The sequence below is a fragment of the Dendrobates tinctorius genome, unplaced genomic scaffold (genome assembly GCF_039654945.1).
Source record: "Dendrobates tinctorius isolate UK_male_01 unplaced genomic scaffold, ASM3965494v1 ptg000257l, whole genome shotgun sequence".
NCBI classification, from domain to species: domain Eukaryota; kingdom Metazoa; phylum Chordata; class Amphibia; order Anura; family Dendrobatidae; genus Dendrobates; species Dendrobates tinctorius.
The window spans coordinates 7131915-7147205 of NW_027361924.1; the positions used below are offsets into that span (position 1 = coordinate 7131915).

Sequence of the window (15291 nt, forward strand, 5' to 3'; positions counted from 1 at the left end):
GACGTCACTACTCTATAATGATGTCATCATCATCCAGTCACACACTAACCTGCTATGTACTGTGTGACCTCACTGCCCTAATGATGTCGTCATCATCATCCAGTCACACACTAACCTGCTATGTACTGTGTGACCTCACTACTCTATAATGATGTCATCATCATCCAGTCACACACTAACCCGCTATGTACTGTGTGACCTCACTGCTCTAATGATGTCATCATCCAGTCACACACTAACCTGCTATGTGCTGTGTGACCTCACTACTCTATAATGATGTCATCATCGTCCAGTCACACACTAACGCGCTATGTACTGTGTGACAACACTGCTCTAATGATGTCATCATCCAGTCACACACTAACCTGCTATGTACTGTGTGACCTCACTACTCTATAATGATGTCATCATCGTCCAGTCACACACTAACCTGCTATGTACTGTGTGACGTCACTACTCTATAATGATGTCATCATCATCCAGTCACACACTAACCTGCTATGTACTGTGTGACCTCACTGCCCTAATGATGTCGTCATCATCATCCAGTCACACACTAACCTGCTATGTACTGTGTGACCTCACTACTCTATAATGATGTCATCATCATCCAGTCACACACTAACCCGCTATGTACTGTGTGACCTCACTGCTCTAATGATGTCATCATCCAGTCACACACTAACCTGCTATGTACTGTGTGACCTCACTACTCTATAATGATGTCATCATCGTCCAGTCACACACTAACGCGCTATGTACTGTGTGACAACACTGCTCTAATGATGTCATCATCCAGTCACACACTAACCTGCTATGTACTGTGTGACCTCACTGCTCTAATGATGTCATCATCCAGTCACACACTAACCTGCTATGTACTGTGTGACCTCACTGCTCTAATGATGTCATCATCGTCCAGTCACACACTAACCTGCTATGTACTGTGTGACCTCACTACTCTAATGATGTCATCATCATCCAGTCACACACTAACCTGCTATGTACTGTTACCGCACTGCTCTAATGATGTCATCATCGTCCAGTCACACACTAACCTGCTATGTACTGTGTGACGTCACTACTCTAATGATGTCATCATCATCCAGTCACACACTAACCTGCTACGTACTGTGTGACCTCACTACTCTATAATGATGTCATCATCATCCAGTCACACACTAACCTGCTATGTACTGTGTGACCTCACTGCTGTAATGATGTCATCATGATCCAGTCACACACTAACCTGCTATGTACTGTGTGACATCACTGCTCTAATGATGTCATCATCATCCAGTCACACACTAACCTGCTATGTACCGTGTGACCTCACTGCTGTAAGATGTCATCATCATCCAGTCACACACGAACCTGCTATGTACTGTGACCTCACTACTCTATAATGATGTTATCATCGTCCAGTCACACAACCTGCTATGTACTGTGTGACCTCACTGCCCTAATGATGTCATCATCATCCAGTCACACACTAACCTGCTATGTACCGTGTGACCTCACTGCTGTAAGATGTCATCATCATCCAGTCACACATGAACCTGCTATGTACTGTGTGACGTCACTACTCTATAATGATGTCATCATCATCCAGTCACACACTAACCTGCTATGTACTGTGTGACCTCACTCCTCTAGTGATGTCATCATCATCCAGTCACACACTAACCTGCTATGTACTGTGTGACCTCACTCCTCTAATGATGTCATCATCATCCAGTCACACACTAACCTGCTATGTACTGTGTGACCTCACTACTCTATAATGATGTCATCATCGTGCAGTCACACAACCTGCTATGTACTGTGTGACCTCACTGCCCTAATGATGTCATCATCATCCAGTCACACACTAACCTGCTATGTACCGTGTGACCTCACTGCTGTAAGATGTCATCATCATCCAGTCACACTCGAACCTGCTATGTACTGTGTGATGTCACTACTCTATAATGATGTCATCATCATCCAGTCACACACTAACCTGCTATGTACTGTGTGACCTCACTCCTCTAGTGATGTCATCATGATCCAGTCACACACTAACCTGCTATGTACTGTGTGACCTCACTCCTCTAGTGATGTCATCATCATCCAGTCACACACTAACCTGCTATGTACTGTGTGACCTCACTGCTCTAATGATGTCATCATCGTCCAGTCACACACTAACCTGTTACATATAGTGAAGGAAATATTTGATCCCTTGCTGATTTTGTAAGTTTGCCCCCTGGCATAGACATGAACAGTCTATAATTTTAAGGGTAGGTGAATTTTAACATTGAGAGATAGAATATCAAAAACAAAATCCAGAAAATCACATTGTATAAATTATATAAATTTATTTGCATTTTACATTGAGAAATAAGTATTTGATCCCTCTGTCAACCAAGACTTAATACTTGGTGGTAAAACCCTTGTTGGCAAGCCCAGCAGTCAGACTTTTCTTGTAGTTGATGATGAGGTTTGCGCACATGTCAGGAGGAGTTTTGCTCCTCTCCTCTTTGCAGATCGTCTCTAGATCAGTAAGATTTTGAGGCTGTCGCTTGGCAACTCGGAGCTTCATCTCCCTCCATGAGTTTTCTATGGGATTAAGGTCTGGAGACAGGCTAGGCCACTCGTTCACCTCGATGTGCTTCTTTTTGAGCCACTCCTTTGTTGCCTTGGCTGTACATTTTGGGTCATTGTCTTGCTGGAAGACCCAGCCGTGACCCATTACGGAACATGGCTCCATCCATTCTCCCATTGATGCGGTGAAGTAGTCTTGCGCCCTTAACAGAGAAACGCCTCCAAAACATAATGTTTCCACCTCCATGCGTGACAGTGGGGATGGTGTTCTTTGGGTCATAGGCAGCATTTCTCTTCCTCCAAACATGGCGAGTTGAGTTAATGCCAAAGAGCTCAATTTTTGTCTCATCTGCCCACAGCACCTTCTCCCAATCACTCACAGAATCATCCAGGTGTTCATGGGCAAACTTCGGACGGGTCTGCACATGTGCCTTCTTGAGCAGGGGGACCTTTGCGGGCACTGCAGGATTGTAAACCTTTACAGCGTAATGTGTTACCAATGGTTTTCTGGTTTTCTTGGTATCTGTGGTCCCAGCTGCCTTGAGATCATTAACTAGTTCCCCCCCATGTAGTTTTAGGCTGACCTCTCACCTTTCTCATGATCAAGGATACGCCACGAGGTGAGATTTTGCATGGTGCCTCAGATCGATGTCGATTGACAGTCATTTTGTATTTCTTCCATTTTCTTACTATTGCATCAACAGTTGTCTCCTTCTCACCCAGCGTCTTATGGTTTTGTAGCCCAGTCCAGCTTCGTGCAGGTCTATGATCTTGTCCCTGGTATCCTTAGAAAGCTTTTTGGTTTTGCCCATGTTGTAGAGGTTAGAGTCAGATTGATGAATTGAGTCTGTGGCCGGGAGTCTTTTATAAAGGTGACAGCTGTCTTTAATGCAGATAACGAGTTGATTAGGAGCGTCTAACTGGTCTGTAGGAGCCAGAACTCTTAATGGTCGGTAGGGGATCAAATACTTATTTCTCACTGCAAAATGCAAATAAATTTATATAATTTATACAATGTGATTTTCTGGATTTTGGTTCTGATATTCTGTCTCTCAATGTTAAAATTTACCTCCCCTTAAAATTATAGACTGTTCAGGTCTTTGTCAGCGGGCAAACTTACAAAATCAGCAAGGGATCAAACACTTATTTCCCCCACTGTAGCCTCTGTGACATCACTTTTCCGATGACATCATCATCCAACCACAGACTGTGTGACCAGACAATTAGCAGCATTTACAGGAATTGTACGGTGTGAACGGCGTCCTTATTAGTCATCCTGGACCCCCGGCCCTGGCAGCGCCGCTCTGCCACCTACACAGCATGCTGCCGATCATTATATAAAGCAACACTCAGGGAAGCGAAGATGCTGCCATTCTGCAGCTGTCATTATACCGTCTCTGCTGCTTATAGAACTGTGTGCTGCCGGCAACACCACCATGGAGGCTAGAAATGTTACTACAGCGCCCCCATCATGCACCGGGCTACAGACCTCAGCTCACATAACATGATGGGGCAGGAAACTAAGACATAGGTAGCGGTTTATAGCGGTATTATTGTATAGAATTATGTAGAACTATATGGCGGTATTATGTAGTCTGATAAAGTAGTGTTATATTGGATAATACAGATTATTCTGACGCTATATGGCGGTATTATGTAGTCTGATAAAGTAGTGTTATTAGATAATACAGATTATTCTGACGCTATATGGCGGTATTATGTAGTCTGATAAAGTAGCGTTATTAGATACTACAGATTATTCTGACACTATATGGCGGTATTATGTAGTCTGATAAAGTAGTGTTATTAGATACTACAGATTATTCTGACGCTATATGGCGGTATTATGTAGTCTGATAAAGTAGTGTTATTAGATAATACAGATTATTCTGACACTATATGGCGGTATTATGTAGTATGATAAAGTAGCGTTATTAGATACTACAGATTATTCTGACACTATATGGCAGCATTATGTAGTCTGATAAAGTAGTGTTATTAGATAATGCAGATTATTCTGACACTATATGGCGGTATTATGTAGTCTGATAAAGTAGCATTATTAGATGCTACAGATTATTCTGACACTATATGGCGGTATTATGTACTCTGATAAAGTAGCGTTCTTAGATACTACAGATGATTCTGACGCTATATGGCGGTATTATGTAGTCTGATAAAGTAGTGTTATTAGATACTACAGATTATTCTGACGCTATATGGCGTTATTATGTAGTCTGATAAGTAGTGTTATATTGGATAATACAGATTATTCTGACACTATATGGCGGTATTATGTAGTCTGATAAAGTAGCGTTATTAGATACTACAGATGATTCTGACGCTATATGGCGGTATTATGTAGTCTGATAAGTAGTGTTATATTGGATAATACAGATTATTCTGACTCTATATGGCGGTATTATGTAGTCTGATAAAGTAGCGTTATTAGATACTACAGATTATTCTGATGCTATATGGAGGTATTATGTAGTCTGATAAAGTAGTGTTATTAGATACTACAGATGATTCTGACGCTATATGGCGGCATTATGTAGTCTGATAAAGTAGTGTTATATTGGATAATACAGATTCTTCTGACACTATATGACAGTATTATGTAGTCTGATAAAGTAGTGTTATTAGATTCTACAGATTATTCTGACACTATATGGCGGTATTATGTAGTCTGATAAAGTAGTGTTATTAGATACTACAGATGATTCTGACGCTATATGGCGGCATTATGTAGTCTGATAAAGTAGTGTTATTAGATCCAACAGATTATTCTGACGCTATATGGCGTTATTATGTAGTCTGATAAGTAGTGTTATATTGGATAATACAGATTATTCTTGACGCTATATGGCGGTATTATGTAGGATTTTAGGCTAGGTTTATTGGCATATTGCATATTATTTACATTGTACAGGGTTTTCAGATAGTTTTATTTAAATACTACATAGTTTTTGGGTGCCATATGACGGAATAATTTTATTTGGATATTACACATTATTTGCATACTATATGGCGGTATTACGTAGGTCTTTAAGGTAGTTCTATATGGGCTTTATATAGCGATTTATGGTTATTTAATGTTTTTTGTTCATTCACATTAGAAGCTGCGTGTACTATTTTTCTAGTTGCCATTAGAAACAGACAGCATTAGCTCCGCCCCTGTCAGACATGTGACCGACCGTTAAGCTCCCACAATGCTCTGCTCTTAGGTAACAGGAAATCATATAGTGGGGGAGAAGCGTCAATATTCATCTTATGGGATCTAGTGGTGAAGAAATGTCCTCCTGTCTGTAGGTCAGAGCGGACTGGGAAAATCCACCCTTGTGAATACGCTCTTCAAATCAAAGGTGATCCGCAAAGCGCCCGGCACCGGGATTCCCAAAACTTTAGAAATGAAAGCTGTCAGCCAAGGTGAGAGGTCTTCTGTACCCCGGAGCCGGGCAAGGAGCACGCTCCAGAACCCGAGGGTACCAAAATCTCATCCTTAGCTGTCATGTTAACCATCTGTTCACCCGCAGTGGTCGAGGAACGAGGGATGGAGATGAGGCTCACGGTGATCGACACGCCAGGATTCGGAGACCAGATCAATAATCAGAACTGGTAAACGCAACTTTGTAGACTGTTCTAGATACATCGGCCTGGGCTCTGGAGCGTCCGGGGGGCTGATGCCATTCTAGCCTGTCCTAGACTCATCCAAGGGTTACACACCGGCAGGCTCGGACTGGCCCACAGGAGAACTGGTGAATCCCTCGGTGGGCCCCTCCACATGAGCAATAGTTTGTAAGACTATAGCAAACTACTAAGGTTATAATATTGAAGAATAGCTGAATATATGACCAAGGCATACTTAATAGGGGACACTCATGGCATTTTCACTTTATAGGGGACACTCAAGGCATTTTTACTTAATAGGGGACACTCATGGTATTTTTACTTAATAGGGGACACTCGTGGCATTTTTATTTAATAGGGGATACTCATGGCATTTTTACTTAATAGGGGACACTTGTGGCATTTTTACTTAATAGGGGACACTCGTGGCATTTTTACTTAATAGGGGACACTCGTGGCATTTATAGTTAATAAGACTATAGCAAACTACAAAGGTAATAATATTGAAACATAGCTGAATAAATGACTGAGGCATACTTAATAGGGGACATGTGTGGCATTTTTACTTAATAGGGGACACTCGTGGCAATTTTATTTAATAGGGGACACTCATGGCATTTTTACTTAATAGGGGACACTCGTGGCATTTTTATTTAATAGGGGACACGTGTGGCATTTTTATTTAATAGGGGACACGTGTGGCATTTTTACTTAATAGGGGACACTCATGGCATTTTTATTTATTAGGGGACACTCGTGGCATTTTTATTTAATAGGGGACACTCGTGGCATTTTTACTTAATAGGGGACACTCGTGGCATTTTTATTTAATAGGGACACTCATGGCATTTTTACTTAATAGGGGACACTCGTGGCATTTTTATTTAATAGGGGACACGTGTGGCATTTTTATTTAATAGGGGACACGTGTGGCATTTTTACTTAATAGGGGACACTCTTGGCATTTTTACTTAATAGGGGACACTCGTGGCATTTTTATTTAATAGGGGACACTCGTGGCATTTTTACTTAATAGGGGACACTCGTGGCATTTTTATTTAATAGGGGACACTCATGGCATTTTTACTTAATAGGGGACACTCATGGCATTTTTACTTAATAGGGGACAATCGTGGCATTTTTACTTAATAGGGGACACTCATGGCATTTTTATTTAATAGGGGACACTCGTGGCATTTTTATTTAATAGGGGACACTCGTGGCATTTTTACTTAATAGGGGACACTCGTGGCATTTTTATTTAATAGGGACACTCATGGCATTTTTACTTAATAGGGGACACTCGTGGCATTTTTATTTAATAGGGGACACTCGTGGCATTTTTATTTAATAGGGGACACGTGTGGCATTTTTATTTAATAGGGGACACGTGTGGCATTTTTATTTAATAGGGGACACTCGTGGCATTTTTACTTAATAGGGGACACTCGTGGCATTTTTATTTAATAGGGACACTCATGGCATTTTTACTTAATAGGGGACACTCGTGGCATTTTTATTTAATAGGGGACACTCGTGGCATTTTTATTTAATAGGGGACACGTGTGGCATTTCTATTTAATAGGGGACACGTGTGGCATTTTTACTTAATAGGGGACACTCGTGGCATTTTTACTTAATAGGGGACACTCGTGGCATTTTTATTTAATAGGGGACACGTGTGGCATTTTTATTTAATAGAGGACACTTGTAGTATTTTCACTTATTTGTTAAGATGAATATTCATCTCTTTCCTTTAGTTGGGACCCGATTATCAAGTACATCCATGAGCAATATGAGAAATACCTGAGAGAGGAGATCCTGGTCAACCGAAAACGCAGAATCCCAGACTCCCGGATTCACAGCTGCATCTACTTCATCCCCCCTACAGGCCACTGGTGAGTAGTGTTATAAAGTAAAGGTGGGCACCTCATGTCTTAGTCATCAAGGGGTCTGAAAATGTGGCATGAGGGGCGGGGCGGGGACTGTATAAGTGAATATTAAGTGTCACCTGCAGTACCACTTTTTGCCACCGCATCATAAATGTTTAATTTACATAGACTTTATTGCAACAGCGCCCTCACTTAGAGGTTCTGGAGCTAGAAAATTTTTCTTTTTGGAACATGATAATTACAGAAAGGAGAATTCCTTAGAAAGTTTAGATTCGCTATTAAAATCATCAGCATGAGAACATTCAGCACTATTCACTTTATGACGCTGTTCGCTTTGTTAGGCTGAGACCCCTGGACCTGGAATTCATGAAACGTCTGGGCCGTATTGTGAATGTAGTTCCCATCATTGCAAAAGCCGATACGCTGACATTGGAGGAAAGGGAAGAGTTCAAGCAGAGGGTAAGTGCCTAATACAGAAGGACCGCGGTATATATATATATATATATATATATATATATATATATATACTGCAGTCGTGTCTGCACTATGAACATACAGAGCCTATAGACACATGAATGGGTTCATCATGTTGTGTTGGACTATGCTGCCCCCTAGTGGCTCAGCAATGACCTGCAGCTTACAAGAGAGCAGCGGATAGAGAAGAGGGGTCTCTCTGATCCAACATCTCTAAGCGTTGCCACGTGTCTCCTACAGATAAGGAAGGACCTGCAGACCCACGGGATCAGTGTGTACCCCCAACCGGAGCTGGACGAAGACCCAACAGAGACTTTAATTAACGACAAGATCCGGGTAAGCAGGGTCCGGGTAAGCAGGGGGTGCCCAGTTTGGCGGTATACATTTTTTTTTTTTACCATGGGTGTAGTAAGCCTATACAGTGGCATATCTCAGAGCCGTCCACCAGAGGTATATACGAGGGACCACCCTGATGTACACGGCTCCAGAAGGTAAGACATAGGCAGTATTCATACATCCGAATATCACGGTCCAAGTACGGAGCAGCCGCGGGTTTCCTGACCCGAACTCGTCCGTTCTCGGACCGTGATACACGGACGTCTGAACTCGGTCTTACTTTGCGGACACACCGTATAGGAAAATATCCTTGGTTACATTCAACAGCTGAGAGTCTGGTACAATGTATAAGTATAGTCAGTCCTTGAGAAACTAAGCACAAATCTCTCTGCTGTCCGTGTACATTGGAACAAACCCTCAGCAGTGTGAGCAGACTATGATTATGTGTAACGTATAACCGGATCGGCGTTTCGCTCCTGCAGCAGAAGATCCCTTTCGCCGTCGTTGGGACGGACGAGGAACATCACGTGAACGGCAGGAGGATCCTGGGGCGGAAGACCAAGTGGGGCATCATAGAGGGTGAGTCGTCCTAAGACACCCCGTCCATCTTCCTCCTCCCCAGTCATTCCACAGTTAATCTGGCATTAAATAAGGTTGTGCGGACTCGTGTTCTCCAGGCACCAGTATTCTCAGTGTCCCCAGTATGACAGCACATCCAGTATGGGAGCTGCTTCTTTCTCCTAACACCTATGGATTAATGGCTGCCAATCCTCCCCATAGCCCGTCTATTAGCCAGGATCGGCTGCCCCCCTCTCTAGTGGCTGCCTGCAGGGAGGGAGCGAAGTTCTGCAGCATCTGGTCTCCATCATGGGGAGATCTCCGCAGACAGGTCAGGAGGAGAGCAAGCGATGACGGAGGCTTTCCAGCTGCTGCCTGACATGGACATGCAGTGTCGGAGAGAGACGTCCCCGACGTACCCCCCCCCCCAGAGCCAAAAAACAATAATGATTACCACAACGTGACATTTGATAATCCAGAAAATTCCGATAATCCAGCACCGGACTGAAGACTGAATGATCTTGAATTGAGGAGGCAGCTCTAACATTTAGAGTTGAGCTAAATGAGTTACACAAAAGTCATCCAAAGTTCAAACCCCTAAAATACTGTGTTTTTTTTACTAATTATCAGATTAGTTCCTGTAATGAGGGGAGGGGGCGGCATTCAAGTACAGCTATGACCCCCGCAGACCAGCACTGTTCACAGGAGGGAGAGCGATAAAACAGGAGGATTTAGGAAAGCCCCATGGGGCAGAAGGGACACCTACGAAAGGGCCGATCATGATGAGGGAGGGGACGTTATTTGTGATGTATAGGTAGGATTCGCCTTGACGTCGCCATTCTATAGCTCGTGCCCCCGCATGGATGTGAGTAGATGTAGAGCCGGACCCCGGAGTGGTCAGTACCCTATGATGTGTGCACCTCAAATATCAGACCCCCAGAAGGTAACCTTTGGTGCGTCTTTATTGCAGTGGAGAACACGTTGCACTGCGAATTTGCTGATCTGAGAGATTTGCTTATCAGGTGAGTGAACATTTACAATTATTTTTCCCAAAATTTCAGAATTGGGCTGAAACAGCGCCATCTTCTTCTCCCCCAATTTCGGACAATCCCTTTATCACATGTATGCTAGTAGGAGTAAAGGAGACAAATGACGACTGATAGTGACACCATATTATTCTTCACTGTAGTCACACAACACCTGCTTCTAAATGGTGTGAAAGAGGCACGGAGAGGGTGTGTAAGGTGAGGGCGTAATGCTGGGATGGGTCTGGAGAGGGTGTGTCTGGTGGGGGCGTACTGATGGGGGTGTGCCTGGTGGGGTGGGTCTAGAGAGGGTGTGCCTGGACAAGGTGTGTCTGGTGGGGGCGTACTGATGGGGGTGTGCCTGGTGGGGGCATACTGATGGGGGTGTGTCTGGTGGGGGCGTACTGATGGAGGTGTGCCCGGTGGGGGCATACTGATGGGGGTGTGCCTGGTGGGGTGGGTCTAGAGAGGGTGTGCCTGGAGAAGGTGTGCCTGGTGGGGGCATACTGATGGGGGTGTGCCTGGTGGGGGCATACTGATGGGTGTGTGTCTGGTGGGGGCGTACTGATGGGGGTGTGCCTGGTGGGGTGGGTCTAGAGAGGGTGTGCCTGGAGAAGGTGTGTCTGGTGGGGGCGTACTGATGGGGGTGTGCCTGGTGGGGGCATACTGATGGGGGTGTGCCTGGTGGGGGCATACTGATGGGGGTGTGTCTGGTGGGGGCGTACTGATGGGGGTGTGCCTGGTGGGGTGGGTCTAGAGAGGGTGTGCCTGGAGAAGGTGTGTCTGGTGGGGGCGTACTGATGGGGGTGTGCCTGGTGGGGGCATACTGATGGGGGTGTGCCTGGTGGGGGCATACTGATGGGGGTGTGTCTGGTGGGGGCGTACTGATGGGGGTGTGCCTGGTGGGGTGGGTCTAGAGAGGGTGTGCCTGGAGAAGGTGTGTCTGGTGGGGGCGTACTGATGGGGGTGTGCCTGGTGGGGGCATACTGATGGGGGTGTGTCTGGTGGGGGCGTACTGATGGAGGTGTGCCCAGTGGGGGCATACTGATGGGGGTGTGCCTGGTGGGGGCGTACTGATGGGGGTGTGCCTGGTGGGGGCATACTGATGGGGGTGTGCCTGGTGGGGGCATACTGATGGGGGTGTGCCTGGTGGGGGCATACTGATGGGGGTGTGCCTGGTGGGGGCATACTGATGGGGGTGTGCCTGGTGGGGGCATACTGATGGGGGTGTGTCTGGTGGGGGCGTACTGATGGAGGTGTGCCCAGTGGGGGCATACTGATGGGGGTGTGCCTGGTGGGGGCGTACTGATGGGGGTGTGCCTGGTGGGGGCATACTGATGGGGGTGTGCCTGGTGGGGGCATACTGATGGGGGTGTGCCTGGTGGGGGCATACTGATGGGGGTGTGCCTGGTGGGGGCATACTGATGGGGGTGTGCCTGGTGGGGGCATACTGATGGGGGTGTGCCTGGTGGGGGCATACTGATGGGGGTGTGCCTGGTGGGGGCATACTGATGGGGGTGTGCCTGGTGGGGGCATACTGATGGGGGTGTGTCTGGTGGGGGCATACTGATGGGGGTGTGCCTGGTGGGGGCATACTGATGGGGGTGTGTCTGGTGGGGGCGTACTGATGGAGGTGTGCCCAGTGGGGGCGTACTGATGGGGGTGTGTCTGGTGGGGGCGTACTGATGGAGGTGTGCCCAGTGGGGGCGTACTGATGGAGGTGTGCCCAGTGGGGGCGTACTGATGGGGGTGTCCCTGGTGGTGATGTGTGTTGTAAAGCAATGCATTTCTATAAAGAAAACAAAATTCAACTCTTTTTTTTTTTTGTTAGCCAGTACAGGGCTAACGTATATCTCACGATTTTTGCTTAGATGGAGGTCTCTCCTTTAAATGGATTGTTTCTTTATCCCCGCCTATAGATCCAACCTGCAGGATCTGAAGGACATCACCCACAACATCCACTACGAGTCCTACCGGATTGGCCGGCTGAACGAGAAGATGAATGGCACCCCGTCACAGCTGAAGGATCCGTCCAGCCTATGAGGTGCGGATGATGCCTCCTGTAGAGTGCCTGTGCAATGGACGTATCGGCTCACTGCTGGACTTACTGCACCCAGGACAGCGGCGGACTCGCCACCACGAGCGCCGATGTATCTGTCAACACTGCCAAAATATAAATATACCATGACTTCTAACCGTCCGTGCCAGAGATGCCAGGCACTGCCAGAGTCCTCTACTCAGCACGGCTCAGCGATGGCCAATGTCAATCACTCGTAAATCCACTTGACCACCTGTCAGTCAAAAACAGCGGGTACAGGTGTAAGCCAACGGCCCAAGTGAATTGGCTGCATTTGGGAGCCGCCATTGCTGACAAATACCCCACATTTTTTAACACTAGTGACGTCTCAATATTGGTCTACCAAATTAGCGTTCGAGGAACCACGATGGTCACTCAAGTTCTCATCTAAAATGTATTGTGTGGAACCGATGCCAAGATGAATGTCCTCACATCACATTAGTGCCAGTCTAAGAATGATACCCACGCTCGTTACCTCTTTACCTAAAAGGTGCACTCCTCTAGAGAACCGTTCCATGGTCATGACTAGCATGTTGTCTGGCTCACTGGCCAACTATCGGCTACTCAATGGACTTGCATCCCATCATCACCACCAGCTTGTATGCCCGGAATCTCATAACCACCAGCTTCTGTGCCCGGCATCTCATCACCACCAGCTTCAATGCCTGGCATCTCATCACCACCAGCTTGTATGTCTGGCATCCCATCACCACCAGCTTCTATGCCCGGCATCTTATCACCACCAGCTTGTATGCCCAGCATCCCATCACTGCCAGCTTGTATGCCCGGCCTCTCATCACCACCAGCTTGTATGTCCAGCATCCCATCACCACCAGCTTCAATGCCTGGCATCTTATCACCACCAGCTTGTATGCCCAGCATCCCATCACTGCCAGCTTGTATGCCCGGCCTCTCATCACCGCCAGCTTGTAGGCCAAGCATCTAATCACTGCCAGCTTGTATGCCCGGCATCTCATTACCGCCAGCTTGTAGGCCAAGCATCTCATCACTGCCAGCTTGTATGCCCGACATCTCATCACCGCCAGCTTGTATGCACAGCATCTCATCACCGCCAGCTTGTAGGCCAAGCATCTCATCACCGCCATCTTGTAGGCCAAGCATCTCATCACTGCCAGCTTGTATGCCCAGCATCTCATCACCGCCAGCTTGTAGGCCAAGCATCTCATCACCACCAGCTTGTATGCCCGGCATCTCATCACCACCAGCTTGTATGCCCGGCATTTCATCACCACCAGCTTGTAGGCCAAGCATCTCATCACCACCAGCTTGTATGCCCGGCATCTCATCACCACCAGCTTGTATGCCCAGCATCTCATCACTGCCAGCTTCAATGCCCTGTAACCCATCACCGCCAGAATGTATGGCTGGCATCCCATCACCGCCAGCTTGTATGCCCGGCATCTCATCACCGCCAGCTTGTATGCCCGGCATCTCATCACCGCCAGATTGTATGCCCGGCATCTCTTCACCGCCAGCTTGTATGGCTGGCATCCAATCACCACCACTCACCCATGATTGGCCCCTAAGAACGACACAAGCCTGATCCCACCATGTTTCTAGTATTATCACATCTACCTTGTCCCGCGGGCTGAATGTACACACTTTATTATACCAGTCTGTGCCCGCTGATTGGGTGGTCCGTGCCGACAGTCCGCCACCAGCTTTAGCAATATGCGACTACAGTATTGACCAAAAATCTATGAGGAGGAGACAGCCCGCCGTGTGACCTGCGACATTTCTATTTTCTTAAGATTTGTATATGTTTCTATATAAAGGACCAAGATTGTAAGAAAATTAACACAACATGGGGGCCACGAGGCCTCGGAGATGGGTGTGTGGGTCGCCGCACTCCAGGATGAACGATGTCTACAGGAAGGAGAGATTCTTCTATGGAGATATCAGGCTTTAAAGAAAGAAGACACAATTATATAAAACATTATCTCACACAGGTTTTTTTTTCTTCAGATCTTTTTATCAAATTACAATATGAGAATCTTTCATCTTGTCTGTTTTCTATGTAAAGCAAAACCGGGTCCATATTGTATCTGCTATTATTTTCTATACTGTTCCCTGAGTCTGAGATTATCTATAAATAAAAACTATTTCAGATCAGACCTGATATCTGTAGTTAATGCTTCAATGACTGGAAGTAATACTGCCCCCTATGTTTAAGAATATAACTACTATAATACTGCCCCTATGTACAAGAATATAACTACTATAATACTGCTCCCTATGTACAAGAATATAACTACTATAATACTGCTCCTATGTGCAAGAATATATCTACTATAATACTGCCCCTATGTGCAAGAATATAACTACTATAATACTGCTCCTATGTACAAGAATATAACTACTATAATACTGCCCCTATGTACAAGAATGTAACTACTATAATACTGCCCCCTATGTACAAGAATATACTATAATACTGCCCACTATGTACAAGAATATAACTACTATAATACTGCCCCTATGTACAAGAACATAACTACTATAATACTGCCCTATGTACAAGAATATAACTACTATAATACTGCCCCCTATGTACAAGAATATAACTACTATAATACTGCCCCTATGTACAAGAATATAACTACTATAATACTGCCCACTATGTACAAGAATATAACTACTACAATACTGCCCCTATGTACAAGAACATAACTACTATAATACTGCCCTATGT

At 45.7% G+C, this 15291-nt stretch overlaps 1 protein-coding gene across 4 annotated transcripts in view; it reads left to right on the top strand.

The window, feature by feature from the left end:
• Positions 1-14713, top strand: part of SEPTIN12 (septin 12) — a 107789-nt gene extending 93076 nt beyond the window's left edge. For all 4 annotated transcript variants that reach the window (XM_073558582.1, XM_073558583.1, XM_073558584.1 and 1 more), the window contains 8 exons: positions 5899-6015; positions 6123-6204; positions 7977-8114; positions 8450-8567; positions 8823-8918; positions 9401-9497; positions 10447-10498; positions 12421-14713. In XM_073558582.1, coding sequence (XP_073414683.1) covers positions 5899-6015; positions 6123-6204; positions 7977-8114; positions 8450-8567; positions 8823-8918; positions 9401-9497; positions 10447-10498; positions 12421-12544 — 824 coding nt within the window. In that variant the 3' untranslated portion in view covers positions 12545-14713. The remainder of the gene's footprint in view (positions 1-5898; positions 6016-6122; positions 6205-7976; positions 8115-8449; positions 8568-8822; positions 8919-9400; positions 9498-10446; positions 10499-12420) is intronic.
• Positions 14714-15291: the final 578 nt, after the last annotated feature.